This window comes from Larimichthys crocea, chromosome VII, assembly GCF_000972845.2.
Source record: "Larimichthys crocea isolate SSNF chromosome VII, L_crocea_2.0, whole genome shotgun sequence".
Taxonomy (NCBI): domain Eukaryota; kingdom Metazoa; phylum Chordata; class Actinopteri; family Sciaenidae; genus Larimichthys; species Larimichthys crocea.
In genome coordinates, this window is record NC_040017.1 from 13,775,522 (window position 1) to 13,803,005 (window position 27,484).

At 41.0% G+C, this 27,484-nt stretch overlaps 1 protein-coding gene across 1 annotated transcript; it reads left to right on the forward strand.

Moving 5' to 3' along the window:
• Positions 1-581: 581 nt before the first annotated feature.
• relt (RELT TNF receptor) lies at positions 582-27,378 on the forward strand. Its single transcript, XM_010742811.3, has 11 exons — positions 582-768; positions 15,912-15,986; positions 16,102-16,194; positions 16,866-17,050; positions 17,428-17,480; positions 17,631-17,885; positions 22,540-22,620; positions 23,233-23,311; positions 25,293-25,676; positions 25,902-26,030; positions 26,526-27,378. Exons 2-11 carry the CDS (start codon positions 15,945-15,947, stop codon positions 26,527-26,529), a joined length of 1,305 nt encoding a protein of 434 aa, XP_010741113.3. The 5' UTR covers positions 582-768; positions 15,912-15,944; the 3' UTR covers positions 26,530-27,378.
• Positions 27,379-27,484: the final 106 nt, after the last annotated feature.

The following is a 27,484-nucleotide window of genomic DNA, read 5'->3' on the forward strand; positions in this document are numbered from 1 at the left end:
GGTAGTGCAGGAGTGCAGTTTTCCACACACAGTAACATGTGTTAAACTGAACACTGACACTGATAATGGCAAATAATTATTTTATTTCAATAAACTAAAAGCTTGTACACCAGATCGATTCTTATTATATTTTGGAAACACCAACAGAACAAAGGTAAGTCTGGTTTTGACAACATTTGATTCATTCAGACCAAATAAAAGGAATAGTTGACTATAAAACCGTGTGGACGTCAGACAGAGAATGAAAATACCATTAGGAAATATAATAAATAATAATGTGAAATAAAAACAGCAGGAATGATGTAAAAATGGATGAAAAATTGAGTTTAAAAATGTTTTATATTATTCCAAATCTTGTGGTTATATCTAAATATTTTGTCTTTATTAAATCATAGAATTATTCATTTCATATTAAGGAGACATATAATCTATACAAACTTAAACCAATAGCAGCTGCAGCCCCTTCTGGGAAAAGACACCAACCAACAGAGGGGGTTTACACACACACAGACACACTGATGGGAGTTTCAGCTTGCATCGGTGACGCACTGTGAGCTCACTGAGCCAGCTCAGTGTTTATGTCTTTTTTTTTCACACACACACACATACACACATACAGAGGAGCCAGAGAGCGGGGGAACCACGTTTACCGGCTTTGTGGTTTTCATCACTCCTCCGATTTTAATTACACCCGCTAAGCTCAGTCCACTACAGCTGATGATGCTCGTGTCTGAACACTGATTTCAACTCCATTTATTCACCAAACCGGTAAGCCAGACAACTTTTTTTCTTTATCTTATAGTAAGAGTCTGAATGGCTGCTGAAGCCGGTAGTTTAGTCTCGTCAATCATTGCCGGCTCGTGTGGATCTTCTCTCTCCGCAAAGCCTGTCCGACCGTCATGACCACTTTTACGCACGGCGGTTATGTGTTAATAAGACTGTGTCTGCCCTATGGGGCATCGTATGGCACATATAAACACCTATGTACTGTTGGATGGACATAAAAAGTAGTTTATTTCAATGGGGTTAATGGCTCAAGACAAATATTTTAAAGTTTTTTATCTGTGTTTATGTACGCTTTGTGGTTGTTCATTTTATAAATGTGCTATAGCTTTCCAGGTATAGACTTGGTGTTTTTTCCTGTGATGTGATGTTCGTATAGTGACTAAAAGTTTAAGGTGGCATATCCGCGTAAATATCCATCATAAAAACCTCTGGTTTTGGTAATTTAACGGATTATTCTGCTTATTCTCACACAGGCAACTGAATACCTGTAATTTGGCAAATGTAACAAGCTTATAATAACAATGAGATCCACAGTGTGCCGTGCTGTCTAATGACAGAGTCAGCGCATGCTTGACGCACTGCCATGGGGTACGTGATGACCTCACTCGTAGTATGATCCTCCTCTTCTTTTTTTAATGAAGTGAATTGTCCAAGTACAGGCTCTGCTTCATTCCCATCTTTAATATATCGTCATAATAGATTATTTATGGTGTGAATGAGGCATGTCAAGTCCAGTTCAAAGCATATTAGATTTGATTAAGCGCAACAAAAATCTGTAAAAGACACTGTAAAAATGTTAATATTAATATATGGTTCTGGCACATTTATTCTCTTTTTGCTCATTTGCTTATCACCATCACATATCACACCATACTGCTGTGGTTTGAGCAGGATATAGAGCTGCGTAATGAGCCGACCACACTGTGCAACGAGGGCAGGCGCCCTACATACTCACGTTTACACAAGAGCCAAGATGAGACTGTCATTTCTGGCCGAGGGCTTCTATTGTCCGAGAGCAAATTCCTGCACGCTTGTATCAATAAGAGGCTTTCTCTCACACACAACTTTGCACACACACTTCCACCAGAAGAGGGCCATGTACAGCCTCACCAGCTTGTGCCTAATTTTACCACGATGCAGGCATTTTAAGCGATGATTTTTTTACAGGATTTACAAAGTGAATCCATCAGTGCCATCTCGTAATGGCACAGAGGATTCCACATAGACCTCTCAAGACATTTTAAATCTTTGATGTCACCCGTTTGATGAGAAGCTTCCTGTTTCCCGTCAAGTACTTTCACTCCTTCTTGTGGTAAAGAGCACACGTGTATATGTCTGGATATGTACAGTATGATTGCTTTGGGGAGATATTAAAATCTATCTCGGCTTGACAAAAAAACACGTTCTTATCACATTACATCACAAGAGTGGAGTTGGAGGGGAGCAGGGAGGAGATGGAAAGTCTTTCCATGTTCACACACTCACTGAGAAACAGCAAGTGAACCCTTCTGCCTCAACATGGCTGCCGTCTGCTGGACCAGGTTTCAGCCGGAAAAAAAAAGTTTTAGATAGAAGATTATAGTTTATTTCCTCCAAACAGAACTGTGGTATCATTATAGTCACAAAAAGTATACTGGTCTTACTTGGAAATAGCTGCATAGGGTAGTTTGCATGATCCCACAGATTTGTGGGAGGAAAATAACGTGTTAGAAGCGACTTTAAGGATTCAATATTTTATCACATTTTGACTGTTTTACACTTCAGAGTTTTTGTGTGTGGCAGCTTGTCTGAAGCAGAACATAGGACATGAAACAAGATTGAATTTATTTTAATTTGTCATTGCATATGCGTGCAGATTGATTATCATTAGAATGAGTGTGTAGGGTCTAGTGTGCTATAGATGTGTTTCTTTTTGGTGGAAAGTCATATTTTGTCCATCATATCGTGCAGTTAACTGCAATAGGGCTTACATCTGTAATTATACCACACACAGAAATGCTTTAATTAAGATGTGGTGTGTTTAGATTTATCCTGAGTCAGATTTAACCCTCATTTAATGCTCTACCCCATCCAACATTTACTGTTCACTGAAGACAGATACACACAGTAAGAGAGACAATGGCAGGAACATCCAAGTGTGTATGTTGCAACTTTATTTGAGTGTATGTTGCATCTTAAACGTAATCAAAAAACTGACTTGTCAGGATTATCAGTGTGATTTAACGGGCAGATGCAACTCTATTTAAGTGCGGAAGTCAAAGACACAGCTAGCAGCTTTAATTCGGCCACCGGTCTTGTCATCTCTCTGTCCATCCGTTCAACCAGAGTGGTTGGGAATGGACAGATGGTCTTCTGTCCCCATGCCGACCCAATGTCAGCCAGGAACTCCATGCCAAAGAAATTCCCACTGCACCGGCCACAGGCCCCGATCCAAGCTGGCTCAGCGCCCCGCACACACAGCTTGGTAGAGGATTGGATAATTACAGGGGGACCTTGACACAAAAACCTGGAAAGACGTTAACATAAGTGCGCTAACACACTCACCCACTGACTGACACTTAAGAGTGTATCCAACATTTGCACAATTCATTCTTCATCACCTTATTTCCTGCTCACCGGCTGAACTCTCATGATTTTTACAGTAAACTGAGCAAACTGCATGTGAAACTCGAGAGGCTTTCCGGCCGTTGAGTTCATTCTTTTAAAAGGAAGTGGAAGAGAGTCACTTCCTGGATGTCTCAGCTTTTTTGTAGCGGAAGTTTACAAAGATCAGACACGTTGTGGTGTCATATTTTATCCCTTGCTATTATTTTCCTGTGAATTGTGTTTTGCTAGGAAAGAAACGCCTTGACAACAAAAACTATGCACATGTGATAAATCACTGTTTGCCTGGGAATAAACTACTGTACACTTCAGAAATGATCAATACATGATAGAAAGTGCTGGAAAGTAACTAAGTACATTTACTCAAGTTTACATTTATTTTTATTAGCAATTAATCTGACAATTAGTTGTATATTTAGTCTGTTAAATGTTGCCAACAATGTCATTCACCATTGCTTAAAGCTTTGTTTTATTTGTTTTGTCTGACAGATCAAAAACTAAGGATACTCAATTTACCAATGTTGTAGTCACCTTAATCGAGGCCCAAGTGTTTCAAGACTAAGACAAGACAAAGATTTTGAGGGGTTGAGACCAAGACAGGCAAGATTGAGTCGAGACCATGACCAGACAGTATATAGCCTACTTAGGTATCTAATCTGTAGCTGATATTGTTCCAAATTACATACTGTAGGTGAAGCGTGATCCCAGCCATCTCAGTAAGCATTGCATCGCAGAATACTGCGTGTTTTCTTTTAGATGCTGTTCCTCACAGTTGTGGTCTTGACCAGTCTCTCTTCGTTCAAGACCAAGACAAGTCTAGATAAAAAGGTGGTTGATTCTGAGACGAGATCTTCAAAAAGTAGACATGTCTCGAAACCAAGAGTGATTTCAAGTACTGCAACACTGCAATTTACTCTCACTCAGAGAATACTTTATGACTTATTTATGACTTAAATAATGAATCCACTATCAAATGTACTTTGTACTCCATTCGATTAATTTATTGATGAAACTACCCCAACAACTCTTTAAATAAGCTCCAAGCTACACAAGTAGTTCGTACTGAAGTACTCGAGTTTTGAGTACTTTTATAGAATGGTGTTGCAACTTTTACCTAAGATAATGTTGTGAATTTTTCCACCACTGCTTCTAGATTAAACTGACAATGCTGTATCTGTACTGTGGTTCATACCTTGAATGGTTGCTCAGTGACATTTCATGAGATTTAATAAATTTACAAGGGACAAAAGCAGACACCAGTAATCTTGCCCTGTTTCGCCCAAGTTCATGACCTTTCCCCCTTCTGTCTCTTCCATCTGCCCCGTTACTCCCTGCTGTGTACTGTTATAATGACACAGTATTAAAAATAAGCTTCAAGAAAAGGGGAAAAAGCGGCTGCAGACGTTTTGCTACCCCAAAGGCCAGATCTGGGGGCGGAAAGACGAATCTGCAAGGCAACCACAATCTGCTAGGCTGAACGCGCCAGTAACCAATCGCCGGCTTTTAGTTGCCAGAGCAAATCACACACCAGCATGTCCAGGTCGATCCTTTGTGACGAGGCACAAGTGAGTGTGTGTGTGTGTGTGTGTGTGTGTGTGTGCGTGTGTGCTTGTGTGTGTGTGTGTGTCATGTTTTGGAGAGGATCCACATAATCCCTCATGTGAGGAGTGCTACAGACATGCCCCGTTTCAAAACAACCGCTGAGTAATGACGATGTAGCCAACAAAGCAGGAACTTGAACCTCTCGTCTGCAGCAGCACTTTTATAGAGTTATTGAATACAACTCAAAACACAACATATTTAGATCCATAAATACATGTGGATGTCGAGGGTGCATGTCTGTGGTTGGGTTTTCTCGTGATGGGGGGCAAACTACAGCTTTGCAAAATCACGATTTTCTTTCTTATCAGCTGATATTATTTAAATCTTTCTTTTTCTCCCTCGTCCATCGAAATTTATGAGCTTTCACATATGTGCAAATGATTACAGTGCACACAGTACACATATGGATTTGTTTAACATTCCCAGAGGTCTGGCTATGATTCACAGTGTTCACTCACTCTGGCCTCCTCTTCTCCAAACAGGGACCCACTGACCCAGCCATTTGTTATGTAGTAACTTGACTTTTTGGTAAATACAATTCTTGTTGGACAAGCAGATTGATAGCACTCTTGAATCTGTAGACAATCTGGAGCCAGGAGATGCTTAGCTTAGCACAAAGACAGAATGAAAAGGAGACAACTGCTCTGTCAAGTCACAAAATGTAGCTAGCAGCAACTCTCAAGCTCACTTATTAAAACGTCACTTTTTAAATCTTTACAATAATCATGTTATTTCTCTGCAGAGTGCAGTGACTTCCTAATAATAGGCTGAGAATCTGTTTTGGGCTCCTCTTCATTAGCTTGTCCACCTTTGTTTCCACCCTCTTGTACCTGTATCTTGCAACCCCACAAAGATCTCCTTGAACAGGTTGCGGGCAATCATAGGATAAATGTCAGCAATTGCAATGACTGTTAGGACTAAGGTTAGCGTTTAGCGAGAACCTTGTTGCTTTTGTACAGAAATTACCTGTTTCCTCTGAGCCTTTATGCTCGGCAACACTAACCTGCTACTGCCTCCTTATGTACATTTCTGCCAAAAGAGCAAATTATCTATCTTTCTCTCTTTCACATAATGTCTAACTTTTCAGCTCCCTGCAAAGTTGAAATAGGTAACACGGGAGACAATGAGAAGATCTGCAATTTAACCTCACATCAAACAGCTCTTACAGTACTCACCATTTCATCCAAAATGTTGTAGCAGCAGTTTTATGAATACCTAAAATCTGAACAGACGAACAACAAAATCCTTGTTTTTTTGCCACCTGAGCTCAGCTTGTGAAACACTAGTAGATTTTTCCACTGACTAAAACAGTAATTAGCTAAATCCTCTGTATTTGTTCGACAAATAGAGATAATTTGTTGGAAATGTTGTTTTTCCACAGAATACATGTGTTTGTGTGTGGGAATGGGAATTGGTTTATTATAGCATGCGTGTGTTTTGGCTTTTGTGTAGGTCTGGTATGTGTCCATAGACTGTGAATCATAGTTTAAGACGTTGGGTACATAAGGAGTTGATTTATATCCTCTGTTAATGATGCTGGTGACGTAAGGGAAAATACCAGACAAAAACATGTACCCTCGCACATATCTTCACAACTTGGATTGTTGACGCCATGTTCTGCTTTTGTCACCCTGTAAATAAAAATAAAAAAATAAAAAAAATCAAGCAGACCTTGGATTATTTTAGGTTGTTTTGTAGCCAGAATTGGTTTGTGGTTGGCTTCTGGTGGGTTAAAGTAATAGCCAAGTGTCCTTTTGTGGGGAAAAACATCTTTTTTTAGAATTTTGCCTTATACTGAGGCAGACGTTAAAATCTAAATAAATGAAAAGGGTTTTAAACACGTTTGAAGTTAACTAAAAAATCTGTGAAAAATAAGACGCCTAGAAAACACCTTTGATGGGTCGTGAAATTCAAATTCAGCCTTTTATGTCTCTTACTTATGTAATTTGACTTTAGAGGAGGGTAGAAGGGTGGACATTGCGGTTGGAAAACTATTTTAGTGAGCCTAATGTATTTTTTCTTACAGATGTGGCATCTAATGAATAAATGGAAAACATGATTGTTGTACCGCCAGAGTTTACTTTGTACGCATATGTAGGAAATTAGGCCAGTGTACCGCCACCCTGCTGCATTGTGGATCTCCAGTTGCTGCAGTGATATTACTCTGGCCGTATCACGGAGCTGTAAACAAGCTGAAGACCTTATTCCGTCTGTCACTTCCTCCAGTCTCTCTGGTCAATTCAACCTCTCTCGTTCCAACTTGGTGATGTCTGACAGACAGTGTGTTGCATGGACACAAGAGAGGCCCGCTTAGTTTCTGTTGGTGTACATTTCCCTGGAAAACATTACGACTGACATCACGTCAACCCAAGGACAGAGAGGAGGCATGACGGACACAAAGAGCCAGTGAGAGAAACGCATCTGCCGACGTGTGCGAAGAGTTGACACCTGCCCAGTTTTCAGACACGCTCCCCATAATGAGACATTGTCTAAGCACTAACGTAGAAAGTGTTGGCGTAAATCAGCCTTTCATTTGCCGATAATGGGCACCTCCATTAAGTCAAACAGAGGGTATGGTTGTCCCAATCACGTCGTTGTCATGCACATGCACATTATCTCTTGGTCCACGAAATGTCTGATGGATAATAGAGTGTAATTACCTTAAACCTTTTTTTTTGCCAGCTCAGTTCTTTTCTATTGTATTTCACTCCGCGGGCCGTAAGATAATTCTCATGTGCATCACAACGAGGTGTTCCCCAAGGCTGGACACGCTACGTGACCCAATGGGCTTAATAGGTGGCCATTATCGGCATGGGAACTTGGTGGATTACTTCTTTTGTCAAGCCTTTCTGTCTCATGACGAAGAGGGAAATCCACGTCTTATGAAGTGCTTTTGAAAAGCCAGAGGGTTTCATCAGCCATTTGTGAAGCACTGAAGGTTTTAATCAAGCTCCACCAGCATGCAACATGTGCATTACTCTGTTTTAACCTGGATCAAGGCTAAAGGGAGTATATATCTCAGCATTATAGAGTATATGGTTACTGCCACATGAAAATTTCCTGACTGTGTGACGAAATAAAAGTATTCAACCAAAATAAATTAATAAATAAAGTGCATAAAAAATACAACTCACCATTACGCTGAATTAGTGTGAGCCCATAGCTTGTTTTTTCAGCAATGAGCTGGTCCCATCCAGGGAGACTATGACACCTGAAGTGTGTTCCTTATGTCCACTCTACTCCATGATTTTTTTTTGCCCAAAGACGTTTTCTACTAATTTTTGCTTGTGGGCTTGACAGACTCTGATTATCAATAAAATATATTTTTTTGATAAATTCTGTCTGCATGGCCCGGTAGCAAATGACCCATGGCCTGGTACCAGTCCGCAACCCGGTGGTTGGGGACCGCTGCTGTAGAGGACAAAATAATCCTTTGAGCTGCTCTATCCTTCTCTGATGTATTGCTGCACCTGCAGAGCAAATGCAAATTAACCCGGATAGTTGGTTATAAAAAGGCAATTGTGAACGTTCATCATTATTCATGGCAGTCAAAGGACACAGCAGGTTGATGGTGTTTACTTTTGTGTGGCTTTTCGAACAATGAAGGGAAATCTACTGGACCTGGTCAAAATAAAGCTGGAGGAGATTTTAATAGGTCAGTTTGGTAATTATGAGCAGAACAGAGCTCCATCTAACATACAATGACCCATCAACAAACCTTACTACTTTGCTTAAGTGAGTAACTTCATCAAGGTTCAGGAAAGGTTATGGTCGTGTTTTGATGAGCTGGCGTATTCACTTTGCAGCAGACTTTTTGAAATATGGCAGCATACTGAAGCTGTCAATGTGTCCTGCATAATGCCTGTACTGCAGCTTCACTGTTAAGTTACTGCTGCTGCTGCCGCTGCTAAACATAGAATTTTATAAGCCCCAGCATCCACCTATAACCTCAAATGCCAGGCGTCACTGTGGAGAAGTTTATTACTGTTAAGCTTACAGAGACCGAAGAGGTTGGACCCTAGCCACCAGATACAGTATGAGCTATGTACACGTTCTTTATTTACATAAAACATCTGCGTTTGAACTTCCCTGTTGTATCAGAAGAGACTTTAAATAGAGAAGCTTTCTCCGGGCCCACATTTCTAGTGTTTCACAAAGTGAAATTGTGCCTGAAATTTTGGGACTGCAATAAGAATGGGCAAAATTCTAAAACCCAGTGACATTAAAAATGCTGGCAGCTCCAATTTGAACCAAGTCAGGATTATTTACAACATGGTGTCCCAATTATAGCAAAACATACCAATTTCTGTTTAAAAATAAGCAAAACCAAATTTCATAGGTCATGTTGTTTTGTGTTTTCTACTTAATGGTAAATGGACTGTACTTTTATATCACCTTTCGAGTCTTCTGACCACTCAAAGCGCTTTTACACTACATACATTCACACACTGATGGCATTGGGTGCCAACTGCTCATCAGTTTCACACACGCATTCACACACAGAGCAATTTTGGGTTCAGTATCTTGCCCAAGGACACATCGACATGCAGACTGGAGGAGCCGGGGATCAAACCTTTAATCACTAACCAGTGGACGACCAGCTCTAGCTCCTGAGCCACAGCCGCCCTACTAGCTACTAGTTACCTACTAGCAGACATTACACCTGCTACTTGATCTGCAGTTCCCCTTTGAAATGAAAGAAAACTTGTTGACAGTAAGCCACCAGTTGGGAACCACTGCTTTTAAGCTTTCATCAGTTTAGTCTAGTGTTGAGCTCACAGTCTAACATGCACTAAAATGTTATTTTATGGAAGTTTTCCTTGAACTGCAATGGAAATGCACAGATAGCATTTGAATCAATGTGAAAATCCACGAAAATATAACAACAATGTGTCAGTTTCAGTCTGAGGTCTCTCAAATGTTGTAAAACAAACCAGACCTCTCAATAACAGGAGTCAATACGAGAATCCTGTTTTAAGCCCTAACCAATCAATAAAGCCGTTGACTCATTGTTTGCCTTGGTTATGATCTGTAGTTGTTTATAGAGGTATGGCAGATGTGTAAGCATGACTGGCTGTTTTTTTGTGTCTGTATACTTGACACTAAAATACACTGTGGCATTAAAAATAATATCATTGTAGAGTTTGCTTGTGTCTAACCAAAATCCTGTTCTCGACCGTCATGGCTCATTGTTTGGAAGCCAGTAACGTGACCCCGCTTTACCCTTGATGTCTCCTGCTGCTCGGTCACCTCACGCTGAAAGGCGAGGAGTTCCACTCATTCTTGTGTTTCCTCTTTTGTGGTTCCTTCCTTCCTTCACAGCTTCATCCAGAAGGATTTCTCAGATCAGCTGCTGCATGACATCAAGGAGCCAGAAAAAGCTCTTTGGTCCTCGCCCCAAAAACCACCACAGAATAGAATAATGTCCATGTTTTTGACATGACTTTGCCATTACTTCTTTATTATTGCTATTTTTAGGCCCTCGTGAACAAAACAGAAAACGTGACTGGTCATCTCATGTTGTCGCGACTTGTTATTTGAATGTGTCCAACAACAGCACAGAGGCTTTCGTGTAATTACTGTTTTACTGTTTGGGAAAGTCATCACGCTCTTCTCCCTTTTCCTTTGAGGTGTTTTTGAATTTTTTATCCTGTTGTTTTCGTCAATTGGCATAAAATGATGAATGCATGGTGGGTGTTGGTGGTGTGTCTTGACTTCTTTATTGTGTACAATGGGATATTCTGAGAGGTGTTAATTTCCTGTTATATCCTGTTCTCCCTCTGCTCTTCTTCTCTTTCCCTCTTTCTTTCTTACTTTCTTTTTTTACTTCTCCCTCTACCCACAAATCCATCGGACTCCAGCCTCCAAACCAAAGCACATGGCTGCAACAGGCATGAAGCAAGGCCGGTTATGAAAAAGGAAACATGCAAACAATAAAATGCAATTACAGGATTGACAGCTCAATAGCTGAAGACGCAAGTCTAGTGAGATCAGAAAGAGCTTGTGGATGTGAGACACAAAAGTTACAGCAAGCAGACAAAGAACTCCAATCTTCCTGACAAGGAAACAGTATCACTGAGAACTCGATAAATATCAGTGTTCAGAGGAATGACTGAATTAGAAAGGTAAACTCTGCAGGTCAGCATGATAAAGTAAAAGTAAACAATGCTGCTGTTAGCTGTGGTGAACCGAGGGAATAAAGGTGGAGGAGAACAGGGATTTTTTAAGTTTGACATTTTGGGAACGCACTTTTTTTTCTTCCAAATAAGAGTTGAATGTAAAGGTCGATACCACTCTTGTGTGTGTCTGTTAAATATAAAGCTACAACCGGCAGCCTATTGGCTTAGACTGGGGGAACAGTTGGAAAACAGGTGATACAAGCCAACTACCAGCACCTATAAAGCTAATCATTTAACCCTATAGCTTGAATCTGGTTTAAAAGGTTTTTGGTGATTTTATGGGGGGGGGGGGGTATTTTATTTGTGCTTTGGAGGAGCTGATAAGTTGACTTTGTTAGGTTTGGAAGAATTCATCTCCTGTTGCTGTTTCCTCCTGTTTCAAGTCTTTATGCCAAGTAAAGCTAACTGGCTGCTGGGTTCATCTCCACATTCAAGCAGAAATGAGAGTGGTATCAACCACCCAAAATGTTGAACTGTTGAACTTTTCCTTCAAGTGATGTTGGAGAATTGTACACTCCTGTAGATCTGAGTAGCACTTTGTCATGGACACACTGCTGGACGAGAAGAAAGGGTGTTTGAAGGCAGACAAGGCCACGCTTGGACGCAACGGCAATCTTGTGCCTGTAGGTCCAGTGGAAGTTCCACGTGTGGCGGTCACTTTTGTTGTGGGTTTTGTGGGTAAAAAAAAAAACTCAGACAAACTGGATTTAAATGTAAATGCCTCACATGCAGACAGTGCTGGCTTGGATTGCCTGGCTGTGAACGGTTGACTTCTGAAGGCAGCGGTCAGGGAGCTGGCATGTTTTGAACATCCGTTTTGGACATGCTTTCACATGCACTTTGTATTTCAAGCACATTTTCACTGCTTGTGTGGCTTTTTCGTACACTTCCGGCTCTTAACCTGTGGACACTGAGAAACTCCACTGTAACCCGAATGAATTTTCTTTAACCATATATCATTGAACAGTAAGGACTTTACTTTAATAAAGATTTTTTTTAATGGTACATAATGGAAAAATAACTTTTGGTGAAGACAGAACTGTTTTAACGTTAAGTATGTGAGATCCTTTCTGCTGCTGTATAATGATGATTTCGGATTACATGCAGTCATTACACGATCAGTTTCACCTCACTATGCCGGACTTTAAGTTCAGCCGTTTCGGTGGCTGCACTTCTGGAGGTCAAGTGAGGTCCTCTGTGGAAAACCAAACATTCCTCAACCTCTCTAACCAGGTCCAATTTGTTACTTGACACTCTCCAAAAAAGAGTATTTAATTATAGGTCCCATTTCTGTTTTGCTCTCTCTATCATTGTCGTTTTATTGATAGTTTTTTTTTTCTTCAGCTATGTGTGTGTGTGTGTGTATGTGGGTGGATGCATGTTTGCATGTGTGTATAAGTGTATATCTATGAGCACGTGTGTGACTTGTAATTAGCCTCTTGCTCTGGTCTGAATGGCATTTTAACAAATGCTTCTATATATATCATGCTATCAGGCTGAAGTTTTAGCAATCTCACTCCTTGCCACTTTCTCCTCTTTCCATCCCTCCCTCTTCTCTTCCTCTGCAGCACTATCGGCCCTTCAGCCCTGTGTTGTTTTTTCAAACTAGTGGTTTTTCCGTCCTCGCTTTATCTTTCTCTTCCTCCCTGAAATTATGCCTCAGCAGCCTCTCATTGGCATGAGGGCCTTGCCGGACCAAAATCATAAACTCGTTACATTTTTTATTTTCTTGTTTGTATAAGGCACAGCTTGGTGTTGGCTGGATGTTATGGCATTGGCATCCAGATGTGTGTCTACATATGTGTCTGTGCGTGTGTGTAACCTGTATACACACATCATGTGTACAAGATCTTGTTAAGGCATGCCATCACCAAACATTTCCTGCACATGTACTAGTAGGGTAGTTTAATCTGCAAATGCATCAAATCTGTAAGATCATCACATGTTTGTAGCTTCGCTGTGCTTTGAGACTCGCATATCTCTAAAAAGTCAACTTTTAATGAGGTCAGAAATCAGCCCTGTTCTGATGCAGTTTCCAGCTAATCCTAATCAGTTTATAAATCAAAATCACATTTCAAGATACAGCATTTTCAGTAAACAGAAAGGGTTTGAAAGATTGTCAAAATTAAAAAGTAAAGTAAGTAATGTTGTAAGATAATTGTAGTGATGAAAAAATCTAAAATTTACTGCTGAGATATAATGGAGGGGAAAAAGACACAGAAAAGTAGAAAAGTAGATTTTACCCCTGCACTACGGACATGCTGTATCAGTCTTTGTGTGTGTGTGTGTGTGTGTGTGTGTGAGCTGACCACACACAGAAAGAGAATGAATGGGTTTGAGTGGGGAAGAAGTGTTGGTTTGCTTTCTAACTAATGTTTAAAACATTATGTTTTGCTGCGTGGTCAAAGGTGAAGATGGTGCATTAAAGTGGCCTCACCCCTCACGCACGCACACACACACACACACACACGCACGCACGCGCACACACACACACACACACTCACATACACACACACACACACTGTTTTAACTGTGATAGAAGGGGCATGTGCTAAGGACGTCAGGGGTGTGTCTGTGGTCAGAGTGACTGTATAAGACGCAGGCAGGTACACTGAATTCTCCATTCAGCCACACAGACTTGTCTGAGTTTTGTGTCACTTCTTTAATTTCTCGAGTTGCATTTTACTGTCAACTCTGTCTCACAGTTAGATCTTTATAGAATTTCAGATTTTCAGTTTTAAATTTTCTTGTTGTGAAGTGCAGTGGTCACTTTTGAGTGTACTTGTTCAAGAAGCACCAAATCTGACTTTCATGAAGTGTTTGCGTCGTTTTTGACGCATGTAAGAAAGCTAGAGCTCATTTGAGTTTGGTCCTGACTCAGCATTTGTAGCAGCATACGCAGCATCCTCGCCGAGTTGCCACGGCAACTGTGTCAGTCAGCTGCAAGTCTGGGGTAAGTATGCTGTCTCTCTCCTCTCTCTCCCATGTTCTTGTTCTGTCTTACCCTCTCTCTTTCTTTCACCATCTTTAACCATAAAGATGGTGAAAGACTTTACTTTCTGCTCCCATCTTTACTTCTGCCCTTCTCATATTTATTCTGTTCTTTCTCCTCTCTTATTTTGACATATTCCAAATGCCTCTCGTGTTTTTGGTCATGTTTTTGCTTTGGTCAGTGGCTGTTGTTTAACAAGCAACATTTGGGACCAACCAGACTGTCAGTTACACTCTCTCCTCCTGGGTCAAAAGTACAGAGTAGACACTGCAACACTGAGCTGTCAAACTTTACTATCTGGTGTGATTATATTCATGAGGACTGGAGTCAGGCAGGTTTTTTATGTTGTAGGAATCTGTCACGTCTATAATTTTTAAAGTATCCACCATAAATAAGCTGCTGTGTGCTGACAGATCGAGGTTCCCCTTGATAACACTGGTCCCGTTTGAACCCACAGACCTGTAATTGTGGCTACAAAGCCACAGTGCACTGCAAGATTCTTGCAACTTTTTTATTATATTCATCAGTTGCTTGATTACCAGAGTGCTGTAGTGTTATAGTTTGACTAGATAGTTGGAAATTCATTTATTTCTCTAATTTATTCTTGGGTGCAGTTGATACAATACACTGTAGACCTGTTCAGTGAAGTGAGTCAAGAAGATCTGGAGATCTTGATAACAAAAAAATGAAAAATTCAGAAGAGCTAGTAGGAATTTGCTTTATTTGTGAAGCATATCTGCTGTCACAGGGATCAAACCCTAATTCTCTGCTTACTGGATGGACTTTTCCATGTTTCCAAAATCATGCTTATACAATGTGATTTATGTATTTTACATTAAGCAGGGAACACTTGTGTCAGAATGCAATCAATGGATTCTGAAGTCCATGAAGTTATATAGAAACATCAGTAAAGGGCAGTTATAAATGCCTTGCCAACCAGTTGTTCTGTGTGCCGATGAATATGTATGTGTGTTGGTGTGCATTGTAGGACGTATTTTAAATAAGCTGTTGTTAAATATTTTCCGACTGCTAAAAGCTAACTTTAGAAATGACAACACTGTTTTGTCGTAACACAATATTGTACCTTGAGGCACACATGATCCATCAGTGTAGATTGTCCGGATTGGTTGAGCTTTTATTTCATATTTCCAATAGCCTATCCTAAAAACTCTTTGTTTTTCTAACTTTACTAACCTAAATGTCAGGGTCAGAGTTGGCTAATGGCAAGAGAAAGTCAGCATGTGTTGGCAAATTAATATGTTGCGGCATGAATAATTGCTTTAAGTGTGTGTGTGCGAGTGCCTACGGCACAAAAATAGCCACGGAAAGAGCCCTGGTTCATTCAGTTCATCCATAAAAAGAACCTGATTCATGTTAAATGTTATTTACGGCCTTTACAACTGCTCCTTACCTCCCTGTCACCCGTGTCACTGCTCTCTGGATAAGTCACAAAAGTGACTCAGGTGTTTTTTTCGCCACGTGAATGGCTTTGTGTGAGTGTGCGTGCTTATGTGCTGTATGTGTGTGTGTGTCTGTGACAGAATGAAAACTTTTGTCTTGTAATGTCACATCAATATAGAAGTGGACAAAGTTTCTTAGCACTTGATAAGAAATTGTGCAAAAAAGGAACAGCTGTGTTGACTGAGCTCGATTTTTATTATGTACTTTAAAACATACGTGAACCTGACCACGTTTTAAACTATGATGAACCCTTTTTCTGACCTCGTTCTGTCTCCTCTCTCCGTCAGATCATATGTACATAGAAGAATACATTGAAGAAGATGAGGAACCACCTTTGCTGCTCAGCTCTTGTCCTTCTCACGGTAAATACATGTGTTTGTGTTCAGACCGGGTGGTATGTACATCGTGATTTACTTTTAAGTGTGTGCTCTCAGTTTTACTGCAAACCTCCACTGACTGAGCTTGTGTGTCTTTTAGGTGCTTGGCTGTGGTGGGACTGCAGCGGTGCAGTGTCGGTGGGGGGAAGGTTGTGTGTGTCTGCAATGCCCTGCTGGCCAAGAGCCTTCCAAGGTGAGACTATAAACTCAAATAAAATGAGCCTTGAGGGACATTTTTAGTACATTACATCTCTGCTTTTATAATATCTGTTGTTAAGTGCTTTTGTGTTCTTTCTAATTAATGTTTTGTCCCCTAAGACTCAAACTTTCACCCCATGTTCCTTTAATTATCCTTCACTTTCTGCCTGGTTTAAATGTACTTGTTTCAGTTGAGTGCATTTCTCTTTACTCTGAATAATGTAGGGCTTAAATAAACATAGGACAGTCTACAGCCAAATACCTGGCAGGGAACAAGAAAGCCCCTAGCCAGAGAGTTTATCTCTAACATTTTGATTTCTGTTTAGGGTCATCACTCAACATAAAGTTATTTGCTTCCATAATAAAGTCAGTAATGATGCAAGCATGTATATATTATACTTGCTTCATATTTCTCTTATGTTGCAGGCTGTATTTATGAAGTTGTTGTAGATCACACACTGTTAATGATACGACAAAACGACCATTTATGAAGCTGTTAATGTGAAATTATAAAGAAGATATCATTGTTTTAATCCCAGTGAACACAGAGATTTGTAAGTGTTTATAATTAAACCTTTGTCAGGACCAGAGAGATGCTTTTTTTCTTTTTTGCAGCCTCTTTTTTAGCCTCTTTTCTCAGTTTAGAAATTTCTTCTTTCTTGCCAGGCGTGTGGGCAGATCCAAAGTCCAACAGAGGAAGTTCAGTGCAGACCGTGCCCAGCTGGAAGCTTTTCAGACACACTCGACACTGAACTTTGCCGTCCACACGCCTCCTGTAAGATCCTCGGCCGTGAGGTTGCAACCCCTGGCAATGTGACCTCTGATGCTGTCTGTGGAGTCTGTCTTCCTGGGTATGGACTTCTATTCTGTCTCCCAGTTTGTATGTTTGTCTTTGTATGCCATCAACCTACCTGACTGCTTGTTAATCCACCCGCTGCTGAATGAAACTGACATTCAAAGTGCTTTGCCTGAACATGTACCTTGTAAACTTTTATTTGTTCTAAATTAATCCGCCTCATTTTCTCTGAGTAGAGAAAACAAGAAAACCAGCACACACACACACATGCACTATGTCATTCACCACAATGGGCAGGAAACATCAAGCAAAATATGCCACAGGCTGAAACCGCTGATTCATTCTTTCATTGTAAAATGGTCTCCCACGTTTTTTCTTTTTTTTCTGTCCATCTCTCTAATTATGTCCCTCTTTCTTTTTTTCCATTTGCAGGTTTCACTCCACTGCCACAGGGGAAGTTTCCACCCACAATCCCTGCGTGAAAAGTAAGCGTGATGCTGCAGCGTGTGTCTTGAAAATAAATAAAAAATGACATGCTGCTTGTCCATCATTGAATCATCATGTATTCTTTATGGAGATAACGCTGTGTTTCTGCTCTTACATTCTGCTCTCTTGTTTCTCCTCCTTTTCCTCAGCATCTTTGCATGTCAGAACGGTGCGCACAGTGGGTAAAGGTCCATCCATCGGCGCAGGAGGGCCTGTCAATGGCACAGTGGTGCGCAGCGCTGAGGAGAAGACAGCAGAGTATGCTGTGTTTGCTTTGGTGCCTGTGTTCTGCGTGATGGGCCTGTTGGGTATCCTCATCTGCAACATCCTGAAGAAGAAGGGGTACCGCTGCTCTGCCGACAAGGAGGGAGGGGATGAAGAAACTGCCACACCGCAGAAAGAAGGTGAGAGAGATGAAATAAAACAGATTCATAACGAGAGAGTTAGGACAAGGAGAAGAAACGAGAGAAAGTGGCATGGAGGGTGATTACTGAAACTAGCGTTTATATCCAGGTCACGTTCGCCTATAAAAACGCCACACACACGCACACCATGTGGTTAAATGTTGTCAGGGCTAAAAACCAAGCCAAGCCCAAAAGGCTACAGTCCATGTATCTCTCTGATGTGACTGCATGCAAGCCTACATCGGCTCACTCACGCTACTGATGTTACAGAGAAACTGACCTGGGGAAACACAAAAAGGGAGGCATGGGGAGGGTAGGAGAAGAAGGAGATACAGATATGAGGGCAGGACTAACTGAAAATATGATAGATATCAATAACTGAAGAGAGTTTAGAAAGAAAAAGATAACAACACAGAGATATTAAGCAATAAAACAAAGTGTTGAGTTACCACGCCCGGTCTCTGTGGTTTACTCAGTTTCAAAGTAACATGAGTGCTCTTTATTCCTGCCCTTTGTAATGCTGTATAGTCGTTTTTTGATGGAGGACTCTACATAGACCTGTAGCACTTCAGCCTTTGACCCCTTTTTTTGTCTCTTTGAGTCTACAAATCTGGTCCTGTAAAGTAATCACCTGTGGCAGTTGTAACACTCGGTTTCATCTTGATGGTGAAGCAAACACCATCTATACTTTCTGTATAGAACAGCATCGCTGTGCACACACTGTTAGAAGTACACCCGTATTTTCCTTTATGCAGCTATTGTACTTGATTTACTGTTCCTGTTCTCAGGTTTGTATAGGAGGTGAAACCCTAAAGTCTCATGGGATTTGTTATCTGCTGTTATCTCCTAGCATTGCCCCGATTTCCCTTTTTTAAACTGTGAGACAGGATTCACAATAGAGTGTGGTATAGACTTCCTGGTAAGTTTCCATATAAACTATGTGACATTTTAATAAACTATGTCTGCTATGAGGTTTTTTTTTTTGACTAAATCACGGTTGCATAAAAACTCAAACATGTGTGAGTCATAGAGATTTCATTCAATTCAGCAAACATTGCTAACTTGTGTTCACTTAGTTACCTCATGGAAAAAGTGGATGTTGCTTAAAGCAATAGTTCATTTGGAAACTATTGTGAAATGTGCTTTTTTGGGTGAGTTATATGAAAACCACTGGTATCACAGTTGTCGCAAATGAGGGAATTGACTCGAGAGACCAAAATTGTACCAGGCTGTAAACATGTTTATTTCTGCTGTGAAGGCCTTTTATTATTGTAGCTTATGGAGATTGACTCGTTTTGCAGCCAGCCTCAAGTGGCTGTTCAAGGAACTGCAGTTTTTGGCACTTTGGCTTAATTTTACAGCCGCCGCGGTTTATTAACCACGTATTACACCCCACTTTTACACAGCATATCCAGGGAATGTATGTCTGTCTGCTGGGGTGTAGCTTCACTCCACCCCAGCAGACAGACAGGACAGCAAACACGCAAGCAGCAAAGCATAACTGGCACGTACTGTCATTTAGTGTGTGAGCATGAAAAGATTTAAAGGCTAAGCTGGCTTGTCCATCACTCACCTGATGGTGCGAGGCTCAGAGGAAAGCTGTGTGACAGCCACGTAACCATGCATGGTGTCAGCCATCAGGGACGTCAGAGCACAGCTGCTGCCTCAACAGATCCGACTTTCTGTCAGCACGTCCCCACGTCAAGGAAAACCTGCTGCTTTGGATACTTTTTTGTACCTGTCACAAGGATTAAAATGGACTGCATGGTACAGTTCCAAAGAAAGGTCATCTGCATCTGCACACAACAAGTTTAGGTTGCAGAGGAATTTAACAATATAAACCTTATGGAAAAATGACACAATTAACCAAAGTGATTTGTGCCTTTTATACTTTTTGGTGCATAAGCCAAAGATGAGAGTTTTCTACTGTCTCTTGAAAGTTCATGTAGATAACCCTGAGGCCTGTAGTTGATTTAATGGAGGCCAGGGTGTTCCAGCACCAGCAGATCTGGTAAAAGACCCAACAGATTTCATGACAGGTATCAGCGTTACATTCCATTTCATTAGCCTGAAAATAAATTACATCGCAGATTGCCAAAAATGCAAACGTCACAGCAGCAGCAGTCTTTCTGTCAATGATCTCTGGCTTTTGTTTTCAGCGTTGCCTTGGTCTCTTCCTCTCAGAGGACTTTGTTGTGAAACTTAAGATGTCCTTGCACCGAAAGGGAAACTCCCTAAACCCCCATCCCCCCACCGCTCTCTTTATCTGTCCTCATATCCTCTATTCATTTGATTTCTTGACACCCTCCCCCCTCCCCTTGTCGTCTGAACATGACACTGTGCATCTATCTCTCCTTTCCCAGCCAGATCAATAATTCAATCGGGTCCTCACCTCATGGTTTATGTCTCCTCTTTCTTTCTCTTTCTCTTTCTCTTTCTCTGTCTCATCTCCTTGTTCCTCTCTGGGTTGTTGTCTTGCTATTAAAGTTGATTATGTGTGTCCCCCATAATGAAACCCCTTAATGGCATGTTGTATGTCTCAGTGTGTGTCAGTGATGTGGATTGTGTTTTAATTTGACTTGGGTGTCGCATAAATTTATGTTTTTAAAAAATCGTAAAAGATATTTACATCAGTGGTGAATGACAGTAGCTCATTGACTTTTTAATGTTGTCTTATGGAAGTTAGCCAGCAGCTGGGGTTATTTTAGGACAGCTTATCGTCCCCTTCATTCTCAGGTTCCCTCTTTCGCTCCTCCTGCACAGCTTATAGGACAGGTGATGCAATGGTGCAGCGATTAAGCTATAAGTCTGCATATATGAGACAGATAAAGGACAACAGTGGAAGCCTAAGCCAAATAAAGTTAGCAAGGACGTTAGAAAGTTAATAATGTAGGGAAATAACCAGACTCCTGGTTGGAAAAAAAAAAAAAAAAGATGGACATCTTTGCATGCTGCAGGGTAAACCTTAATCGCCTCGTTCCCTCTCTTGTTGTTATGTAACTATCCTTGTTGCAGTGTGCTGTCTCTCTCTGTCTGTCTCTCTGCTGTAGTCCTGACTGGCCTAAGGTTAGAGGTAAACTTCTTACCGCAGCACTTTTCTCATCATCTCCATTCAGGGGGAACACCCAGGGGGATGAATTGCTGCAAGGCCAAGCTTAGCTAGGCATGGGCTAAAATCAGACTCTGCAGAGCTGCAGGGCAGAGAAAAGTTTGACTTAGTGAAGAGTGAAGTGACAGGAAAGCTGGAGGAGGGAAAAGTAAGGGCATATGCGGGGGGTCGATACCACAAGAAATGTGGTGAGTTGGAGTCAGATCTGCAACTTTGTGTTTATGCAGCATGAAGCTCAGCCTGCCCAGCCACAAGGACAGAGTAGAAATGTAGAAGCTGCAGTTTCAGCCATGTTAGAAGCAGCCAACAAGACTGCGACATCTAAACTTGGAGGAACAGATTTTTAAAATTCTAAACAAACCAAAACTCATCTGAAAATAAAGTTGACTGACTGGTGCCTTAATGTGGCTGACAGCGAAACACTGAACACATGTTTCTGACTTTGCTGAAGGAATAAATAGAAGAGAATGAGTGTGCCACGCTGTGAAATGGATGCCGTTATCCTCACATAGCAACAGCTACTGTGGAGACAGAGCTATTGTTGTATCCTAACAACAGCCTGACTCTGCTTATGCAAGAAAAGACAGAAACACACGTAGACACAAATGCATCTATACAGTGACATTTTGCTCTGTAACACACAGATACACACAATCACCTGACATTAAGGGTCTGGTACACCACACACACACACACACACACACACACACACACACACACACAACTCTGTGTGCTTCAATAGTGTTGAATGGAGTGTGATCGCTGAGTGAGCTATTCTGAACCCCCCCCAAACCCCCCTCCCACACCCTCCTCGCTCAGCTGCCTCACTGTGCTGCTGCTGCTGCTGCGCTATTATGGGATGTCAGGGGGGTTGCCATGGATGCATATCTATTCTTTGCTGTTCAGTCATCCGCGTCCATCCTTATCAGTCCCATCGTGCAGTGGGGCACAATATCCCATGCAGTGACATGCACTGTGTGAACTGAGCTCACTCTGTCTGTATGTCTGACGGCGAGTGAGCAAAAGTTGTTGTAACAGAGATTTAAAGCAAATCCATGTGTTGATAGTGGGAATCCCATCTTTATACACTGTAGTATGGAGCCATGACACTGTACATTGAAATATATAAATGTATGTTAAAGTTTATATTTAAATATATGGGTGGACTGAGAATATACTCTGAAGTACAATGAGTTCACATATTTTATGACATCGATATATTGACAGAACAGTTTTAACAATTTTAAGTCTGCTTACTATTTTTTTTCTTATTTGTTGTCTAAGTTGCCATCAAGTGACCTAAATATAGTGTTCATACATGTATGTTGCCTATATAATATGGAAACTACCAAAATATCTTTTGCAATGTACAGAAAGTTGCTGTAACTTGTTGTTAATATATGCATGTGATATAGTCTTATGAGAAAAAATGTTAGTATACTAGATCTAGACTCTAGGATCTAGACTCTAACATGCAGTTTATAGGATTATAAAATATATGTCAGTGTAATTTTCTCAATTTCTGCCTTTTTGTGCTCACTTTAGGTAACAGCTGTCCCTACATATCTGATGATCTGAATGAAGACACCATCAGTGTTCTGGTTCGCCTCATTACTGAGAAGAAAGGTAGGTGCTGCTGTGCGACAGTAATATCACATACCATCTAGTGGTTAGAGACATTTCATCTCTTGCGGCTTTAGAGGGGAGCTCAGTGTCATCACAGTATGTCAGAGACGCACGTCTCCGCTGATGTAAACAGCCTGGGTGGTGAATGTTAGAAATGGGGAAATAAATGGGAAATTGAACCCTCGAAAGTTTGACTTTTTTTTTACTGCTAACACAGCAAAAAAGAGATATGGGATGGGATGTTCTTGGACAGGAGATATAATAATCAGTGTGAGAGTTTCAGCACTGCCAACAGCACATTTAGGCTGTCCACCGCTGTGACAAATGTTTCCAGTTTGTGTTTACTTGTCAGAAAGTTAGCCATGCGCATATTCTGGATATTACTCTAAGTTTCCTACAACACCTATTAGAAACTTGGCACTGTGAATCCTATAATGGAACTTTCCCCAGTGAAGTTAACTTTCCCAATCAATCACCAATAAGCACAGAAGTAAATGTTATTTACTAACTTCTAATATGGCTTAGAGTTCGATTACTCAGATTTACAACACTGGCGGGACGCTGCATTCAACATCATTGATCGAGTCTCTTTCTTGTGTTCGTGTGATTCAGAAAATGCTGCTGCACTAGAGGAACTGCTGCTGGAGTACGAGAGCAAACAGATGGCCATAACCAAAGGCTCTTCAATCAAGTATGAGACCACACACACACTTACACATACACATACACACACACACACACACACTACTCATGATATACTTTTGCTTAGTCATGCTGCTCAAGGTGAAGCTAAACACAGAGGCGAAGAAGGTTTAGGAGAGAGTAAGGCAGTGAATTTTGGAAGCAGCCTCTTGGGAAGAAGTTCTAATAAAACAAAAAAAAATCTTTGTCCTTGAGTGTGTGTGTGTGTGTGTGTAGAAGGAAGTTCAGACAGAGAGAGGAGAGAAAATCTTGTAACTTACAGAAAAGTTTCACTTTCAGAGATGAAAGCTGAAGGCTCTTTGGACAGATCTGGTCTACTAACACATGTTGCTCTTCTCTCTGGAGACAAACTCCCTGGTTGTTGCACACAGAATAATGATATAAACCTAGATTCAGAACCACCAGAAAGTTGTAGATCTAATAGAAAACATTTATGACTTGCTTCAAGTTCTCAGGAGACCCACTTAAATATAAAATATTGAACAAGGATTTGCTTTCCATGACAAACAGGTTTTATTTCTTTATTGTAAATGGAACATACTTAGCTCACTTCTTTACTCCCCCCAAAACAGAATATTTTAAAATGTGCTTTGCAGTGTAGGTGGCCTAAAACCGTTATTTCTTTTGTCGCATTGATGATGAATATCAAAACTTGACAATTAAAGCAGTGATTCGCATGATTATAATCCCATATTGTGTCCCCACTGGTTGCCTGTTGAACACATTTGAACCAGGAAAGGAAAAGTTATTTCACAGTAATACAGATCAGACCATGTCAGCTGATACTTGGCAGTGACTCACCCCTGCATGTCTGAAGTGAATGTCTGACACAGTTGTAACCGCGGTCTCTTGAGTCATGAGGCTTAAACACGCTGTCTGTTACTAAGCTCATTGGCTGTCGCATTGCTCGAAAGTCGCACGATTTACATGACCAAGTGTGTTTGCGGTTGGAATTTTGGTTGTAAGCTGCGGCCATTAAAATTGCTCATGTTGTCAGAAGTTAATCTAACAAGTCCAGCAACATGCTGCTTTATACCACAGTCTGTGTTTTGACTTTTCCCTCTGCTCTCTGCTGTTTATCAGCACTGGCAGCAGAAGAATCATTTGTCATCTACATACTTTTTTACAGTCATAGCTTCTCCCACAGAATCACTTCATCCTATCTCACGCTATTACATTATGGTAACTGGATCCAGTGCTCTCCAGTATGAATGCCACATCTACAACAGTGAGAGGCGTCAGGGGCCTCTGGCAGTGGGCTGCTGCTCAATGGGCTGCTGTAACATGTGAGCTTTAGATTCGAGAACATTCTGACACACACACATGATATGCACACCGAAATCTGGAAAGCTTTCAGATCCTGCATGCGAGGTGGGAGGTTCCTGGGGTTACTGCAGGTCGCCCACCAGCCTGTATAACACAGAGACACAGCTGCATTCATCTCTTTTGCATTTCTCTGCACAAAGGAACAATGGACAGGCTACAGCTAAAGAACCCTGAGCAAACGAGCGCAGGGGACAACGTTAAGAGATAAAACTTTAGTTTTCCATATCTGTTTCATTCATATTCACACTGAACAAAGGTAGAGGTAAAGGTGATGTTTGGACATTTTTGGAGCTAAAGGACTCACTTGTTATCCTGGCATTGTCTATTGTTACTTAGCAACACAGACAAACTTTTTAAGTTTTAAGAACTGTTAAGTTTTAAGTATTGCAACCACACTTGACCATCCGCATAAGTAGTTTGGACTGACAAGACTAGCATTATACTGGTGTTAGAAGCATCAATGTCATAGATATAGGAGCAAGAGTGGGTGTGTTTAGTAATCATGAGTAGTATAGATGATTTCAGATACATATTATACACTGAATGACCTGTTCAAGGTGTAAATTTCACTCACCAGCAACAAATGCCCACATTTTTTAAAATGTAACTAATCAGTCACTCCTTCTTTCTGCTCTTCCTCCCAGGTTCCCGATGCTGTCTCCCCTGTCCCCGTTCCGCTCCCTCCCTAGGCTTTGCCCCCATCAGTCCCACCTCCACACCATCTCTGGCCTCTCTGGCCTGGCTCCGAAACACGGCTATCGGTGCACCCGCTGCGCCCAGAGAAAATGGCCCCCTATTCTCATACCTCCCCTTGACTCCCTGAAAGATCCCCTGAAGCCACCCCAAACCCTCGTCCTGCCCTCCCTGGACACATCCACCGACCAGCAGAAGAGACCCCTGCTGGGAGGAGTGTTTGTCGACACCCATCATACACAAGCTGCTGTGCCAAATACTGTACCTGAAAAAGTGGAAGGGAGTGAAGTGAAGGAGAAGAAGGACGGAGAGCTGACGGTGTTGTCTGTGGGGAGGTGAGACATGTCTGTACGATTTTTTTCCACCACTGACTTATCCACAGTCCAGATCTACAGTGGAATTACTAGATTACAAATAACCATCAAAAAGTAGCAGAAAAGATGATTAAAAACACGGTAGAAACTGTAATTAAACCTCAACCAGCTGTAAGAACATCTGTGTTGTAGTGCCAGACATAATACTATGTCTGACAGTGATCATATCCCTTGCTCAACCAACAGATTTCAAGTTGCTCAGATCCCCGAGCAGAAGCCTGTCATCGTGGAATCCAAAACATCAGCCCAGGAGCAAAGAAACTCCCTGTTTGGTGGGAAACCCTTCTGCTCCTCTTCATCGTCAGGCATTAGGAGGTACACGCACTCACACACTTCCCTCCTCTTGCTTTTGTGTCTTTCCTTTACTATTTATTTGTATTTCTTCCACACTGAATGAAAGATTTAAGTGCTGCAAAGTAGTTTGTCGTCATTAGCATTTTAATTCATATTCCTTAGACCAGCACTGAATTATATAGTCTGTTTTCTCTGGGAAAGGAAATTAAACACTGCATGATCAGTTTATCAGAGGAGTGTCAATTTAGGAAATTAATTTCTTCTCCTTCCTCTTGTCTACTCATACACAACACTCAACACTTTCTTAATCAGCATTATTACAGTAATCATGCCTATTCTCAAAAGCCTGTTGGATTCATAGTGCCCTACACTTACAAGAATCTATTAAGCAGTCTTTTGTGCTTCAAAATCAGCCCAAATGAGGAATAATGACATATGTGAGCTTTGAAAAGGCTCAAAAGTTATCAACTGTCCTCTTCCTGCCACCTCTTTGACGTTTTCCCTGTTTCCCCTCAGGTGAAGAGACAGAGACAGTACGATAATGCTACCTCGCTGAAGATGACCTCATCATTCGCTGACCACTTAACAGCTGGCAGGGAGGGTGTTTCTAGACGACTGACAACAAGAAACCACAAGAACCACCTCCTGCAGGAAGAAGTTGTTTCTATTCACGCGATAAGAGGACTATAACTGTATTTATTATTTCATAAACAAACATTGTACTTCACAGATGTATCAGATGTACCATCATAGAAGTTCAACTCAAATCACAGCTCCTTTACTGCCCTAATCCAAAGAGAGAATTTTTTTGTTGGGTACACACAAGGGGACAGAAGGGAGAGCATAACACTGTGATAACACCTGACACTAGAAGTAAGGATGAGAGGGAGAAAACAAAGAAGAGAAGTTTGGATCACGAAAAAAAATGCACTATTAGCCCCTGTATTCGTGCTTCCATGTAAAAAAAAAACACACGGGGTAAAACACACAAAGGTTACATGCAGTACAGGTAGACAGACACACCTATATGTACTTACCTTTGCTTATACACACTTTCTTTTTGCCTGTACACAAGTGAAGTGAAAACAAAACACTGTGGATAAATACATTACTGACAAAAAGACAAATAGCTGAAATGAACTCATCCAACTGTGTACGTTAAAAACAAAGAAGAAAACATCAAGCCAAGTTGTCTGCAATCAAGTGCCATATGACTATGAAGGCTTTCATCACCAAGTAACTGAGCAGATCTGGCATGGCTGAAATAATATCTATATGATTTTGGGTCATATGAAACTTGATTAAAGACTTCCGTAGCACTACAGTAAGTATTATGTGGAACAAATGTTATAAAATTCTCTAGAATATTTTTTTTGCTTAGTTTTTTTTTTTCTTTCTAAATTTAGCAATCTAGCTTCTCTTCTTCTGCTTGCATAGAAATCTGCAGGTGAGTTGAGGTATTAGGCCTTGAAGAT

Coding starts and splice junctions, on each gene's coding strand:
- relt (XM_010742811.3), top strand. CDS start 15,945: ATGAGGAACCACCTTTGCTGCTCAGCTCTTGTCCTTCTCACG. Junction 17,051..17,427: donor TGTGGAGTCTGTCTTCCTGG/GTATGGACTTCT, acceptor TTCCATTTGCAG/GTTTCACTCCACTGCCACAG. Junction 17,481..17,630: donor CCACAATCCCTGCGTGAAAA/GTAAGCGTGATG, acceptor CCTTTTCCTCAG/CATCTTTGCATGTCAGAACG.